The sequence below is a fragment of the Macaca thibetana genome, chromosome 14, assembly GCF_024542745.1.
Source record: "Macaca thibetana thibetana isolate TM-01 chromosome 14, ASM2454274v1, whole genome shotgun sequence".
NCBI classification, from domain to species: Eukaryota; Metazoa; Chordata; class Mammalia; order Primates; family Cercopithecidae; genus Macaca; species Macaca thibetana.
Genome location: NC_065591.1, coordinates 54,869,428 through 54,885,472, shown reverse-complemented (window position 1 = coordinate 54,885,472; position 16,045 = coordinate 54,869,428). Strand labels below are relative to the sequence as shown.

The 16,045-nt window shown below is 49.0% G+C and overlaps 1 protein-coding gene across 9 annotated transcripts in view; it reads right to left on the bottom strand.

Annotated features, from left to right (window-relative positions):
* The window catches only part of IRAG1 (inositol 1,4,5-triphosphate receptor associated 1), a 125,596-nt gene that overhangs the window by 53,015 nt on the left and 56,536 nt on the right, over positions 1 to 16,045 (bottom strand). For 4 of the 9 annotated variants that reach the window (XM_050757396.1, XM_050757400.1, XM_050757403.1 and 1 more), the window contains 8 exons: positions 12,876 to 12,982; positions 12,252 to 12,322; positions 9,805 to 9,978; positions 9,014 to 9,091; positions 8,239 to 8,291; positions 7,986 to 8,033; positions 6,243 to 6,860; positions 4,075 to 4,153 (listed from right to left, as the gene is read on the bottom strand). In XM_050757396.1, coding sequence (XP_050613353.1) covers positions 4,075 to 4,153; positions 6,243 to 6,860; positions 7,986 to 8,033; positions 8,239 to 8,291; positions 9,014 to 9,091; positions 9,805 to 9,978; positions 12,252 to 12,322; positions 12,876 to 12,982 — 1,228 coding nt within the window. The remainder of the gene's footprint in view (positions 1 to 4,074; positions 4,154 to 6,242; positions 6,861 to 7,985; positions 8,034 to 8,238; positions 8,292 to 9,013; positions 9,092 to 9,804; positions 9,979 to 12,251; positions 12,323 to 12,875; positions 12,983 to 16,045) is intronic. The other 5 variants (XM_050757402.1, XM_050757401.1, XM_050757397.1 and 2 more) reach the window with 3 other exon arrangements.

Here is a 16,045-nt window from a genome sequence, read left to right as displayed (position 1 = left end):
ATTAGAATGTTATACAAAATAGTGTACATTTCAAATGGGAATGGAGGCCCACAGAGGTGGAGGAACACATTTAAGGACTCTGTTAATTGGTGTCTGGACTGGGACATGAGCTCAAATCTCCTGACTTGTAGTCCAATTGCTCTATTATTTTGCACTGAATCGCTGTATCTAGAATATCAATGAATATTCTGAAAAAGAAGAGCAATGAGGAAAAACTAACCCCATTGCACACTAAAATATAAGGCAGCAGTAATTAAAATGGGGTGGTATTGATCCCAATAAAACAGAATCAGGAGCCCAGAACTAGTTTTTGGTGTATATATGAAAAAGAATGTAACATATGACTAAGCCACAAGAGAACTATAAACACTATTAAAATATTATTGAGGTAAAAAGACCTTAAATCTTAAAATACATATATATTAAAATAAGTTTCAGAGGTATTAGCAAAATAAATATAAACTAGTAAAAAATAGATCTATTATTACAACTGGGGAGAAGTAGTATTTTTATAATGATTGAAATAATAGAAGACTTCTCAAAGGGAAAGATAGGCAAACATGATTATATAAACTCCTTAAAATTCCTCTAAAAAAACACAAAACTTACTAAAAAGCAAAAAAAAAAAAAAAAAAAAAAAAAAGACTGAAAATATATTAAAATACAGACCCCAAAAAGAGATAAAGCCAATTAAGGACTATTATCTATAATATATCAAGTTTACATACATTACCAACAAAAAACAAACAAATCAATGAAAAACCCCAGACCCAAATGGATACACGGGCAAAGAAGTGAGAAGTTAATTCATCCAAAAAGAAAATAAAATGACTATTTTAACATTTTAAGTTTGAGCTTCCTAGCAAATTAATTGAAATAATAATGAAACTTCACACTAATAATAATAAAGTTATAACAATGATAATTACTGATTATTCTTAATATATTCTGAATAACAAGGAGCAGAAGCAAACACCAGTGCGGGTAACGCGTAGGAGAAAGATGTCCATTCAGTCTTTGTCAGTAGCATTATTCATTGCAAGTAATTTGGGAAATGCAAATGTTTCTATTCTTTAACTTTGTGATTCTCAAGTCTGAACATTTATCTCAAGGGAATAATTTAAAGGAAGAAAGAAAAACAGCTAACAGTCCATAATTGTTTATACTAGTGTTGTTAATCCTAGTTCAAAGAACAACAGATATGTTAATACAAAAGGAATTATGCACCCATTAAATCATAACTGAGGAGAAGTTACTCAGTATAAAATAATAAGAAAAAGAAGCCGTATCTATTCATCGAATCAACTGAAAACATTATACATACAGGCAAATATTGCAAAGGAAAAAAATTGTTTTTCAGAATTTATGGGGTTGTGGGTGAAATTTTAAAGTTAAGGTTTTTTTTTCCAGTGTTTTAAATATGCTTTAGTAAATTTAAAATTATAAGTAGAGAAGTATATACTGCATTTTCAAAAGATCCCTCTAAAGATGGTTAATTTATTTAAAACATTTAGCCCTCGAGGAAAAATACCATTTGAAATTTTACTTCTGGGAACCTTCTTACCAAAGCTGAATAAATAGGTAGGTGTAAGTTACTATTGTTCAGACTAGGGGCTTCCACCATTGTTAGTGACATCCTGGACACATTCACACAAGCATCCATAAACAGAGGGCTCTTATGCTGAGACTGGCTCCCAGCAGCTTGAAGCGGGGCAAGGAATTTCAAATGGTGCTCTGTGAAGCCTGGGTCCCTGGAGGTACCTTGGGCCCACAGTCTCAGAAGATGCAGGATCCAAGCCCTTCTATGCCCTTCAACTAGAGCAGCCCCACTTGTGTCTCCCCAACACACTGGTCTCCTACAAATCAGCTTGTCTGAAATGTTGTACAGCTAAAAAAAAAGTTGTAAAACTGTTCATGAGATGGCCAAACCATGAGATTTGGAGTCAGGAGATCCTTGGGCCTCAGTTTCCTCAACTATAAGAGCAAGAATCCCTGCTCCTCTTAGCTAACTGGGAAGATTACATAAAATCAGAGGTGAAAATGGTTTATACTGTGGAAAATGCCATGGGAAATTTATTAATTAAGATTGAATTTAAAGGAGTAAGTGACATGGATGAAACTTGAAGGTGTTTTACTAAGTGAAATGAGCTCGACACAAAAGGACAGATACTGTATGATTCCATTTCTAGGAGGGATCTAGAACAGTCAAATACATAGAGACAGAAAGTAGAAGGTGATCACCAGAGGCTGGGGAGGGAGGGAATAAGGAGTTATTGCTTTAATGAGTGTGGTGCTTCAGTTTGCGATGATGAAAAGTTCTAGAAATGGATAGTGGTGATGGTTGCATAATATGAATGTACTTACTGCCACTGAACTGTATACTTAAAAATGGCTAAAATGGCAAGTTGAAAGTTATATATATTTACAATAAAAAATAGTCCCCCACCCCCTCTGAAAAAGGGAATAGTATATAGAGTAAAATACAAAAGAAAGTCAAGAAAGGAGGAAGATTGCAGAGCCGGTGGGACTAACCCACTGCTTTAAGGAATAGGTATCATAGATTCAGAGAGGAAGGCAACAGCCCAGCAGGAGGGAGATGCCGCGGGGACAGAGGCACAGAGGCAAGAGGGTGAGTGGCCACAGAGAAGAGGCCCTGGGAAGAGGGAAGAGCCAGGAGTCTCGCCTGTTGGAAACACTCATTCCTCTCCACTTGCCCATGCCTCTTTGTCCACCTCACGGCACTATGGTTACAATTACAGATTATTTTCACATACCTATCTCAACGCTGCTGTCACATCTTTTTAAAAATTTTTATTTTGAGACAGGGTCTCACTCTGTACACCAGAGTGAAATCCTGGAGTACAGTGGCACGATCACAGTTCACTGCAGCCTTGACCTCCCAGGCTCAAGCAATCCTCCCACCTCAGCCTCCCGGGCAGCTGGGACTACAGGTGTGCATCACCATGCCTGGGCAATTTTTGTATTTTTTGTAGAGATGGGGTTTCATCATGCTGCCCAGGCTGGTCTCAAAGTCCTCAGCTCAAGCAAGCCACCTGCCTCCCAAAGTGCTGGGATTACAGGCTCACCTAGGCCCCTGCCACATCTCATACAATTTCATTAGTTCATTCAACAAATACCTATGCAGGCCCTAGTAGTGCCAGGGATTGTTGTAAGCAGTGGACACACACACACTCCTGCCCTTGGGGACTTCTTCTCTAGGGATGATAATAGCTGACACCTAGATAACACCTGTCATATACCAGGTACTGTTTTAGGTACTTTACAGATATTAGCTGCTTTAATCTCCATAATCACCTAAGAAGGCAAGTACTGTTCTTAGCCCGGTTTTACATGCAGCGGGGATCAGGCCCAGGGAGGCTGAATAGCTTGCCCGGGTCACATGGCTGAGTGATAGCGGGGCTTACAGTTCCAACTCGCAGTGGGGCTCGACATACTCATGCTGGAGAACGGGGCCGAGGAAGGGTGCTGGGGGCACTGGGAACAGGGCTGGACCTGCCCAGCCAGATCTAGAGGGATCAGAACCCTACTGAGAACATCGGCAAGGTGAGTGCAGACAGGGAGGCAGGGTGGGGACTGAAGCCTCATTTTCAGAAGATGGTTCTGGCAGGAGGTGGGCGGGGAACCGGAGGCTCGGAGGAAGGCGCCTGCAGCTACCCAGCGGGGCAGGGCTGGGATATGGACTTTGTGGTGACAGCAGATTAGAAAGCAAGAGATGGTCGTGATGCGTCGAAAAGAGGAACTCTTCAATTTGGGCAGCTTCTTGGGTGTACGAGGAACAGGAAGTGTCAAAAGTTCAGGCCTGAGGCACCCTTCCAGGCCTACTAGATGCCAGCAGGGCTCAGGGATGGCTGGCAGCAAGGCCTGGGGGCTGGCTGGAAGGAGGCAGGTTTGGAGGTGCTGAGGGGGCAGAAGACACAATCGGATTCATTCATTCACCTGCAAATGTTTCCTGAGGAAGACACAGGAAGTCTTGTGTTTACACATTCACTTTCCTTGATCTGGCACAGATAAATCAGCACTCGCTGAGACAGTATCTGCCCCAATCCCACCTACCTTTTTCCTGCTCAGTCGCTTCACTAAGGTCCGGAAGCTTGAGCCCCACTAAGTTCTGATTTCTCATCAGGATGTGCTCCTTTGTGGTAAAAGAAAGAGACAACATTTCAGATGATGACACTGGGCTGGGTTGTTCTCTTGGCTCTGTCTATGGTTCTGTAACCACTATCTGAGGTGGGAAAGCGGGGCAGCCTGAGAGGTGGGTGGGCAGGTATGGCCATGGTGAGGCCTGAGAAGCACCAGGAAACAGTTCCTCTCCCAGTCCGTGAAGGTGCCTGAAACACTACTGTCGGCACCACATTCCACAGGTGAGGGACTCCCCTTGGCATGGTCTTTTTAAACAAGTCTGTGGGCTTCAGGGTAAATGAACTGCTTGGCCTCACTGTGGCTGAGGTTTGTAAAGGACATACAGGGGCAGAACTAAGGGCTCTGGGACAGGAGGGTCCCCTGGGTGTGTATGGCGCTGCTCCTGGAAACAGCTTTGGTGCTCTCATGGCTGGCTGGATCTTCCTGACTGCTCACTTCCAGGAGCTGCAATTAGCCCACACACTCGGGTCCTAAATGGCCTTTTATGGAACCTCTTGAGTTTTTAAACTCTCCAGAAAAGTGAGGCCTGAGAATTGCTGGCTTGGGGCCTCAGCTGGCAGAGCCCAGGGAGAGATGGGATGCTGACCACAGGTGTGCGGCCCAAGTGGGCTCACACCTGCTCTAAGCCAATGAGCACCAGACCAAGGCCCTGAGTGAAGGCACCTGGCAGAGCTCCTTGCCCCTGTGACTTATGGATCTTCAGTCTGCTGTGTGGCAGAGGGCACTTGGGAATGGTTTGTGCCCCGAGAAAGGAGGAAAGGAAGGGGCCAGCAGAGGGTGCTCGTGATCCAAGTGGAAGTCATGGCCAAAGACCCTTTACCCATTTGCTTAGCAAGTCAGAGGCCCACAGCCCATCAGCTTCAGCACTCTGGAGTCGGGTAGGGGCTGGGCGCTCAGGTGCCAGGGTAGTGGTTAGTGACATGGGGCCTCCAGGTTCCCTGTAACTTCACTGGGTGAGCAAAACCTACAGGAGTGTAGGGAGTGAGGAGGCTCTGATGACCAGAGGCCCATGAAGGCAAATCCCTGGCTGTCAGCCCCTTGGCTCCAACTTCCGCTAGAGATCTGGGACCTTGGCAACCCCTCTGGGCCCTGTGCTGTTCGATCCACTAGTTAGTTGGGTCTTTCTGACTAGGTAGAGTTTTGTGTGTAAAATGTTAACATCAGCAGCCACACCCCAGCTCCCCTGAGCCTTCAGTTCAGAGTATCACGAAGGTTTCTGAATAGGATAGTGGCCAGCATTGGAATGTGTCTGTGCCAGCACAGAAATCCCCTCACTTGTGCTTGAGTGTTATCGGGCACATTCTTTTCTTCCTTGCCCTACATTCCCCTCTGTAGAGGAGCCAGGAGGAACCTCCCGCTCTGGGGGTGCTGGGCCCCACTCTGCGGAATCCAGGTGCCTTGGTTTGTATTCCAAGTGGGCCTTCTGGAGGAGACAGGACTGGTCAGGATTGCTTTGTCCTGTTATCTGGTCTCTATCTCTGGATGCCCCGCCATACCCTGCGTAGGGCGGCAGCCCCGTGCGAGACCGCTGTGCCTGGTTTGATGGCCAGCAGAAGCTGGGGGGGACACCACGGGCACTGGAAGAAACTCACCATGGGCGGAGCAGCCGTCACACTTGCAGATGGACTTAAAGCCTTTGTTAACAGGCATCAGGAAGGAAGGCTTGGGGCCATCGCAAAGGAAATCACTATTTCACCCTTGTTAGCTAATCCTAGGCATGACTGGGCATTCCATCAGGGGATTCCTGTTTATGAGCCACTGCACTCCAGTTGGAGGAGGAAAGCAGCCCAGGACTGAGGGGCCCACATGTCCCTCCACACGTCTGCCTTCCCCTAGATTCTAGACTGAGCTCTGCCTGGTAACTGACATAAAAAGCACCTAAAACGGGTGTTTAGGAAAGAGATGCCACATAAATAGGCCTGACTTCTCAGAGTGGCAAAATTTACGCCTCCACAAGGCCCAAGTCCAGGCCAGAGCTGCCCTGGCCAGGGGCCCTAAGTTTACTTTGTTCAGCCCTAAGGTCTTCAGCCCAGGGGGTACCTGGAGTACACATTCTGCCCAACTGGCCCCCAGGAACCCACCTCTCGGAGCTTGGTCAGTTTCTGCATCCGCACGGGCTGCACTTGTATCTGAAAGTCTTTGAGTCCAGGGGCCTTGGCCAGCTTGCCACAGGCTTTGCCTGCAAAACGTTTTTCTTCCTCTGCCAGTGGCAGCTTGGCAAGCACTTTCTGCAGCCGGGGGCCAGGTTCTTCAGGTCCACCGTCCCAGGAGAGCCCTCGCAGCAGGGGGGGGCGGGACACAGTGGGTGGAAGCTCAGCTTTGGAGCCAGCCTTGGGCCCCATCGGCTCTCCAGCTGGGCTTCTCCCCTGGGGGGCTGGGGGAGCCACTCCTCCCGCATCCTGGGTTGGACTTCTCGGCAGAGGGCTGCCCTCCCAGGCCGTTTTCAAGAGCTGCTTCCCCAGCTCGCTCTCCACGGGGCCAGACTGAGGGCTGTTCAGGGCCATTTTCCCACTGCTGTTTGTGACAGGAGCTAGGCCTTTGGGTGTGGTCTCCCGGTACTGGAGGGGATCAAAGTTTTCCTTTTGTTCTATTGCAATCTCTTTGGACTTCTCAACTGGAGGAGGACGAGGAGCCAGCCTGCCCTGAGACACTTTCCTCTGGTCATTCTGCTTCCTGTCAGCTAGCCCTTTGGGGACATTCTGAAAAAGACAAGGTAGAGCTGGAACCCCGGGGGCAGGTTGAGGGGAAAAAGGTGGGGCCACTTCTGCTGTGGAGTCTCTGCCCCCACACACCTTGCCAAGGGGCCCATTTGTATAAGTGTGTATGGGGTATGAGTGGATGATGTGGGAGGAGAGGGCTTCTGCCTGAGGTTTGTAAAACAGGAAAATGGAACCTGCAATTCAAAACCAGCCAAGAATTTCCCAAGGGATAGGAGCTGAGGAAACTTGAATAGAAAGCAGCTTTGGCCCTAACTCAGTTGCCCCAGATCTAGCCTTGGTGCTGCTTAGCAAGGCCCTTAACTCTTAGGGACCCAGGTTGGTGAACCCTCTGAAATGACGTATGTGTATGTCTGTGTGTGGAGGGGCGTTTTTCCAGGAAGAGCATCCACAGCTTTCAACAATTTCTCAGAGTTCCATGATCCAAAGAGGTTAAGGATCATTGGATGGGGCGATTCTTGCAAAGGTGATGTCTTCCCGCTCAGAAGCTCTAAGATTCTGCAGTGTTAGTTTACTTTGTTCATTCCCCAAGGGAAACCTGGGCTGTGAGCAGCACGTGGGTCTGGGGGTCTGTGTGGCTGCCTCAAGTGTGCTGAGACTCTTCCAGGGGACTGTATCCCCGACCCAGTTCCAGGTGACACTAAATTCTACTGCCGCGCTTGCAACACTGAGCATGTGGGCCCCTCGTTGTGAGCAGGGTGGGGTGCTTCTGTTGCTCATCAACAAAGATGAGGTTTTCCCGGCTTCCTCAGACAGAATCCCAGGCAGGGGCTGGCGCTTTCCTGCCCTTTCCACTGGAGCTGACAGGAGCCAGTCTCACCTGGCCTGGAGGTCCCCCTTGTCTCCAACCAGCAGCCTGACTAGGGGTCAGCGCTGTGAGTATTGCCTCCACGGAGTTCATCCCCCTGAATCCTGCCTCCCCACCCCTCCACCTTAGACTTCTAGTCACTATAGGGCAGGGGAATCTGCTGTTTTCCTGGCCCTGACCCTCCACTCATACGTGTGCATGCACACACACTTGAAGGCTGCCCAGGGGCCAGCCTAGCCTTCTAGGAGACTGTGCCTCCCACACTCAAAACATCCAAAGGGAGCAAAGCTCAAACTCACAGGCTCGCCAGGGTGAGGTGAAGAGATGTCGGCCTCATCCCCCTTCTGCTGGAGAAGGTGAACACGAGTCAGTCAGGAATGGGAAGAGACCATGTTTCCTCTTGAAATATCCCCAAGGAGGCCCCCTAGCATGCCCTCCACCCAGCACCCTCATCTCCAGTGGGTCACGAAGGGGCTCCTGGTATTCGGAGTAAGGGGAGAGACCCATTGGCATAGAAACAGCCCAGCAGCGGGGAGGGGTGGGTCCTGTCACCTGTGGTGGCGCTCCAGGCAGAGGGGATGGCGGACCACTGCACACATCCAAACCTGGAAGGGTCCAGACACTAGTGAGTGAGGCCCAGCAGCCCAGGCCCTCAGCCGTGCTTTCAGCCACATCTCCCTCCCCAGACTATCCTCCCTTCACAGTCTCAGGCCTGGAAGATTTGCTGACTACTTCCCATGTGCCAGGTTCTCAGGTGGGCCCTCACCGAATGTTCAGAGACCACAGAAGGAAACTGAGGCACAGAGAAATCAAAGTCTCATGGCCAGGAAATGTCAGCACTGAGATTTGGGCCCAGCCTGCCTGGCCCCAACCTGAGCGTGCCCCGCTGTACTGATGAGGGCCAGCTGCCCTTCCTGGCACCCTCCCTCTTTCCTTGTTGGCTGGAGGGTGTAGTTCTGGGCACAGCCTAATGAAAGGGAAGAAGTCAGACCCCAAAGAGGCCTTTCCGTATAAGCTCTTGGGGGCTTCTCTGAGCCTCCCTGAGCAAGAGAGGCTGTCCTAGTCCCCTTTCCCACCCAGCCTTCCTGACCCTGGGGTACATCTGCCTCCCAACACAAGGCCAAGACACTAACAGAAAGTCTATCTGCCTCCTCTGGGTGGCCCAGCAAATGGCCCCTGGAGAGGGGTCTTGCTGTGGGTGTGAAGGGGCCAAACAGAGTTCTTGAAGGAGAAGTCTGCAGGCTGGCAGGCATGCTGATCAGTCCAGGCTGAGTTGCCACCCAGAGCAAGAGGCAGGGCGGGAAGTCCCCGGGCAGCTGGGCCTCACCTGGCGGGGTGGGGACTGTAAGCGAGTTGCTTCGAGAGGATGTAGGAGAAGCGCTGGGGCTGAGGTTTGGGGAAACAGCTGTGAAGACAGACACAAATTGGCTGGCATTCGTAAAGGTTTAGGACTTCAACCTGGCAAAGACATCCTTTTAGGTTTTCCCAGGCCCTGGGAACTGGGTCTGCCTTGCTGGGCTCAGGGGCTGATGCTGGACTGCCATATGATGCTCCTGTTACAGCCCAACCCCTCCCTGCTGCTGCCCAAGAGGGGTATCCTCAGGCCATTTGGGGGTTCGAGGATAGAGTCACACTCCTCAGCCTGTCTGGCCTGACCTCAAGGCACTGTCCAGAAACTGAGGCCTGGCGTTGGTTGTCAGGTACAGCTCCAGGGGCTGCTCCTTCCAGACTTCCCAGGGTAGCCCTGACTTCAAAAGCTCCCCTTGTCCTCCTAAGTACACTTACACACTTGCCCAACTTTTTGCTCAGGAAGAAAAGTGAGTCTAGCATAGAGGAAGCAGGAGGATTTCTGGGCCCAGGAAAACGTTCCCTCCAACCCGGAAATTCCCCGTAGACCATCTCCCCTTCCCCAGAGGGCCTAGGATGCTTCCCAGCACCCACAGTTAGAGATCAGGGGAAGGGAGCCCAGGACAGAATCCCTACCTCTGCTGAGAGGAGCAGGCGAGTCCAAGGCAACCTCCTCAGAGGTGAGGTGCCCCCTGCAGCTGGTGCCAGGCCCTTCTCTCCCCACCCTAGAGGGGCTCAGGGTAGCCACCTGTACATCCCGGCCCATCCTACCTGATGGGGAGTCTCCGGGGCTGCTCCTGGACTTCCTCCCACGGCGGGTCAGGAATCGCTCACTCACTAACTTGGCTTCTTCCAGCAGCGCCAGGTTTTTCTTCTTGTCCTCCTCTGAGATGCTGATATCTGGCAGCTGGTCGTTCACCAGGTCAATGATGTGCCCCGTGGGATCTGCAGAAGGAGGGTGAGCTGGGGTGAGAGCCGCTGCATCCATGGCCCCAGGCTGAGGCCATGCCACACCATGCCTCATCCCAGGGACTCTGCCCACAGCTGACCAGACAGCCAAACCTCAGCCCAGTGCCATCAAGAGAGTCACATAGGGACAGACACTGGCTTCCTCTCTAGGCCTGGTGCCTCTGGCTTATGGCCTGTGGTCCTCCATCACAAATGGTCCTGGAGCCATCTCAGGTTCACAGAATTTTCCTAAACTCTGTTGGGAAGGGAAGGTCACCCAGGAGCCCTACCTCTGGCGCCGTCTGCACCCCCAGTGCATTCCTGTTTCCGGTCTGTTTCTTTCACAAGCTAATGCGCTTATGGTTTGTGAATAAAAGAGGGAGACCAAAGATCATCGGCCACGGCCACAACCCCGTGACCACCTTCCCTCCACTCACATCGTTCACGCCCGTTTTTCTCCAAAACTGCCCCTCTGGATGAGGTGGGTGAATGGCACCACCTCTCACTTGGCTGCTCAGGATCACGGGAGTCATTCCCCACTTCTCCCTCCCCCAACATCCAATCAGTTGATCAAGTCCTCCCTGCATTTACCTATAAACATCTCTGGAACCTGTTCCTCATCTCCATTCTTGCTCATTAGCTTTTTTTTTTTTTTTTTTTTTTTTTTTTTTTTTGAGACAGAGTCTCACTCTGCGGCCCAGGCTGGAGTGCAGTGGCACAATCTCGGCTCACTGCAACCTCCACCTCCTGGGTTCAAGTGATTCTCCTGCCTCAGCCTCGCTAGCACTCATTAGCTCTTACCTGGACAACTATGTCTGCCACCTAAGAGGTCCCTGCCCTCAGGCAAGCCCCTCCGTCCTATCCCCCACTGCCTATCAGAGTGGCTATCAGAGCCATATCTGGCCAAGCCATTCTCTACCTCATCTCATGGGGATTTCTCATGCTCCTCAGTGTGGCATCCAAACCCCAAACTGATCTCAGCCGATCTTGCTGGCCCCACATACTCCCGAGTCCCTCCACTTCAGCCCTGCTGGAGTGAACAGCTCCCATTTCGCCTCCATCAGGTTCTATTCTTCTTTGGGCAGCAGCTCTTTGGTTTTCACTTGGTAAAAACCCCTCTGATTCCCCATTAGCTAACCCCCCTGTGCCAAGAGTGGGAATGTGGACCAGTCTTGGCCAATCAATGAACCCAATCCTCTTGGCCACAGAGATTGGCTCAGGGACGGCCATGTGAAGCCATTGAGAGGCAATCCTGGTGTGGAGTATATGGGGAAGAGGAACTCTGCACTGATGGGGCGTGAGCTTGGAGTTGCTGGTAGCTGTTGGCTACCATGTGTTGAAGAGTCTGCCAAGAAGAAAGCTAACACACAAGAAAAAAGGTTCAAGAGATGGAATAGGACAATTGCTAATAATCCACTTTGAGCACCTGGATCTAGCACTACCTGAAATCACAAGTGCTGGCTTTTGTAAATTTTTTTTTGGTGTGAGGTAGTTTGAGTTGGGTTTCTATCATTTGAAAAAGTCCCAATTGGTACACATGGCAGAGTTTCAGTTGCCAGCAACATGCTCCATGGAGGTTCCTGCTCTTTCAGTGTGTTTCATATTCCCCCTGGCATGCCCTTCCTCCCTCACCTATCTGTCCAGCTCTCTAAGGCACAACTCAAGGTATTCCTCCTCTGGAATACCTTCCTAAAACTTCCTCTCCCCAGAGAGACTTGCTTGGTCCCCTTCTTGCCTTGGCTGGCCTAGCTCTTCTGTGCAGTCCCTTATCATACAGGGTCCCAATTATCTGCTCATTTCTCAGTCTCTTCATAGTCTATGAGCAGCATTAAGGCAGTGACCAACTCTGTATGATATCTATGTTCCAACAGCCCAGGGCAGATCGTGAGCCACCATCTGGGGATGAGCAGATGACCAGGGTAGCCGGCCTTACACTCAGGCACCCACTCCAACCTGGATGTGGGCCTCTCTAGCAGAGGCTGGAGGACTCTGCCCCCTAAACCTCAGAAACAAGCTTCACTCAGCTGTTCTTTCTTTCTTTCTTTGACTTCTGCATCTTCCTCTTCGTGCCCTGGTCTTGTCTTTTGAGCAACGAAAACTGAATTAAATATGTTTCTCCTAGACCCAGATGGGCTGATCTACCCTGTCTTGTTGGGCATATAGGGAGGGACCACCTTGAAGAGAAGGAGAGAGTAAGGGGTCAAGCCCAGCCATGCTGCCAGACCTCAGTCTTTCTACTCAAACATGACTTAGATTGCCCTGGTCCTTACCCACAGATGTCAGGGAGGCAGTGGACACCTTCAAGTGTCTGTGAGAAGGCCTCTTGTGGGGACTGTGAACTCTGAAAGACAGAACAGTCATCTTGTTCAGAAAATCAATCCACGACTTGAAAATAGGTGAAAAGATGCCTGTATATTATTTCTTTCTTTCTTTTTTCTTTTTTTTTTGAGACTAAATTTTACTCTGTCGCCCAGGCTGGAGTGCAGTGGCGTGATCTCGGCTCACTGCAGCCTCTGCCTTCCAGGTTCAAGTGATTCTCCTGCCTCAGCCTCCTGAGTATCTGAGACTACAGGCACGCATCACCACACCCAGCTAATTTTTGTATTTTTAGTAGAGATGGGGTTTCACCATGTCAGCCAGGTTGGTCTCGAACTCCTGACCTCGAACTCCCCTGCGGTGATTTATGCTTTTCTTAAAGACTAGCCCTTTCCATGGGAGGCCAAGAAATGGAAAAATTCCAATTTCTCTCTCGTATTTTGAAAAACTGCTTGATTATAGTTTAGTCAATAAAATGATACAAGAAAAAAGAAAAGATTTATTTAAAAATATAGCTGTCAGATCCTCATGTTCTAGGACATATTGTTCGTCACAATGCAAGGATCAGGCACCTGTACCTGTTGGCCAGGTTTTTGTCAGTTTCTCCTTCTGGTGAAGTGGCATCCCCAGTCAGGACAATCGTGGGGGGTGGACTGTAAGATATCCCTGTGGTAGGAGGACCCTGCTGGTTTAGAACAAAAACACAGAGTTAGGCTTGGGCTGGTGGGAGCTTCCAGGGGCAGGAGCCGGAGCATTTATTCTCACATCATGATGATCAGAGCCATCTTGATTAGGGGACAAATGCAGTTTACTCTTTATTCCCCCAGCCTTATTGAGGTATAGTTGACAAATAAAAATTGTATATATTCAAGGCATAGGATGTGATGTTTTCATTACCTCGATACAATGTTTTTATACAATGTCATATATTCCAGGCATACAGTGTGATGTTTTGATGTGAAATGATTACCACGGTCAGGCTAACTAATATATCCACCAACTCACATAGTTACCTTTTTGTATAGTGGACAATACTTAGCAAATTCCAAGTACACAATACATTATGCTGTACATTAGAGCCCCAGAACATAGTCATCTCATAACTGAAATATCAAGTTGAATCCTTTGACCAACATCTCCCCATTTCTCCCACCCCCAGTCACTGGCAACCACCATTCTACTCTCTGTTTCTGCAAGTTTGACCTTTTTAGATTCTACATATAAGTGAGATCATGCAATATTGTCTTGCTGTGCCTGGCTTATTTCGCTTAGCATAATGTCCTGCAGGTTCACCCACATGGTTGCAAATGGTGAGATTTCCTTCTTTTTTAAAAGCTGAATAATATCCTTGTGTGTGTGTATGTGTGTGTATACAGATACAATATTCTATTGTGTATATATTTTTCACATTTTTTAATTCATCCATTGACAGACATTTAGATTGTTTCCATACCTTGTCTATTGTGAATAGTGCACACATACAGGTTATTTGGTTTACTCAGAAAACAAAAAAGATAGGCAGTTTCTCTTTTATTCCCCCAGCAGGCTCTCACCTGAGCTTAACACAGTTCACTATTCATGCATTAAGATTAGGGACACTACAAGCTATCCCTCGTTAGTTCTCACTAGCAATGCAGGAAAAGAACTATACAGAGTCCTCAGATTGAGGCCAGCCTGGCTGGGGAAGAATGATGGCCTGGAGAAAACGTAGTGGCACCCACACACCCCTGATGTTCCGTGACAGTCCTACCTTTGGGTAACTTTGACATTTCAGTAATCGTAGTTTGTTAGAAGAGACTCTTTTGGAGTTCTCTCTTAGGTCCCTCCATCAACTTAAGAGGGTGCCTGTCATTTTCCTTCTCCTCCTTCCCACCCCCTTGACTGGCGTGTGCTGCCACTGCTCCCTCTGTGAGCACCCGACTGCCTTCGCCAAAGACCTGCCTCCGAGCGCCTCAGAGTGTGTCGCTGCCACCTCCACTATTGGTGCTGCCTCCTGCAGCTTCAAAGCAGTGGGTACCCACTGTCCCTACTGCCACTTTCCCTGGGGGGCCAAATCCTTCTAGAGCCCCTGCACATGAAATGTTTTCACCTCCACTAGCCCTGCTGGCGGAGGGTGCTGCCGATGGGCTGGAGCCTCTGGCAGAGCCAGGCTGTGTTCTTGAGCCCTCGATGCGCAGGTGTTGGTTCCCTGCAAGGTAGGGAGGAGGCCCGCTCTCCTTTTCACATTATGCCTTGTTGTGAAATGGGTCTCATACTGCTCTCTGGACTTCTTAAGTCCCACAATTTTAGTGAACCCAGCTTTTCCCATTTTCATTTTTCATCTCTTCCCTTGTTTGGCCCCAAGCATAAGGCCACATGAGCTGGAGAAGTCTGGGTGAGAGTCCAGCCTGGGGAGCACCATGCTGCTTCTCTTGTGGAAAGGATGCTTTTATGTGGAAACTCAGAGCCAGATCCTTGAGGAGATGTTCATGGGGCTCTGTGTTCTTATCCAGGAGCTCTTCAGTGCAGGGAGCTACAGTGGCTGAAGGAAAAGGAGGCACTCAGAATCTCCCAGGACACGGAAGGGAAGCTTGGGCTGTGTAGAAGCAGTAGGAAGCAGCATTGCCTATTGGAAGAGTCAGACAAACCTGGGCTCAAATTTAAACTACTAACTGTGTGTCGTGGACAAGTTATTTAACCTCTCTATGTTCCATGATTATAAAGTCTAACTCACAAGGTTAGTGTGAAGATTAAAAATAACATTGATAAGGTACCTACTGCATGATTGATATTTTTATTTATTTAATTTATTTAGTATGGAGAGGGACTCTCACTCTGTTCCCAGGCTTCAGTGCAGTGCCACAATCATAGCTCGTTGTAGCCTCTGCCTCCTGGGCTCAAGGGATCATCCTGGCTCAGCCTCCTGAGTAGCTGGGACTACAGGTGTGCACCACCATGCCTGGCTGACTTTAAAATTTTTTTCTGCAGAGACAGGGTCTTACCATGTTGGCTAGGCTGGTCTTGAACTTCCAGAATCAAGCGATCTTCCCATGTCTGCCTCTGAAGGCACTGGGATTCAAGGTGTGAGCCACGATGCCAGGCCATGATTGATATTTTTAATGTGCTAGGCTTCTAGCATATGATTAATATTTTAAATAAATGTTTATATTACTTCAGATTTCTTTCTCTTTCATTCAACAAACACTTTATGGTTATCCACCATGTGCCAAAAGCAACTTGAGATATGAAGAGAAGACCCTCAAGGGCTCGCAGTCAAGCAAGGGATACAAGGAAATAACTCATAATAAATATAAGGTATGGCCGGGCGCGGTGGCTCATGCCTGTAATCCCAGCACTTTGGGAGGCCGAGGCGGGCGGATCACAAGGTCAGGAGATCGAGACCACGGTGAAACCCCGTCTCTACTAAAAATACAAAAAATTAGCCGGGTGCGGTGGCGGGCGCCTATAGTCCCAGCTACTCGGGAGGCTGAGGCAGGAGAATGGCCTGAACCCAGGAGACGGAGCTTGCAGTGAGCCGAGATCGTGCCACGGCACTCCAGCCTGGGGGACAGAGCGAGACTCTGTCTCAAAAAAAAAAAAAAAAATAAAAAAATAAATAAATAAATATAAGGTAACAAGGGATGGACCACATTCTGTGAAAGTTCAGAGGAAGGAAAAGAAAACTCTTTAGTGAGAGGAGTTGAAGAGGACTCTATAGAGGAGTGGACTTTTGAGCTGGGTCTTGAAGGATGAATAGGAGCTTGCACAG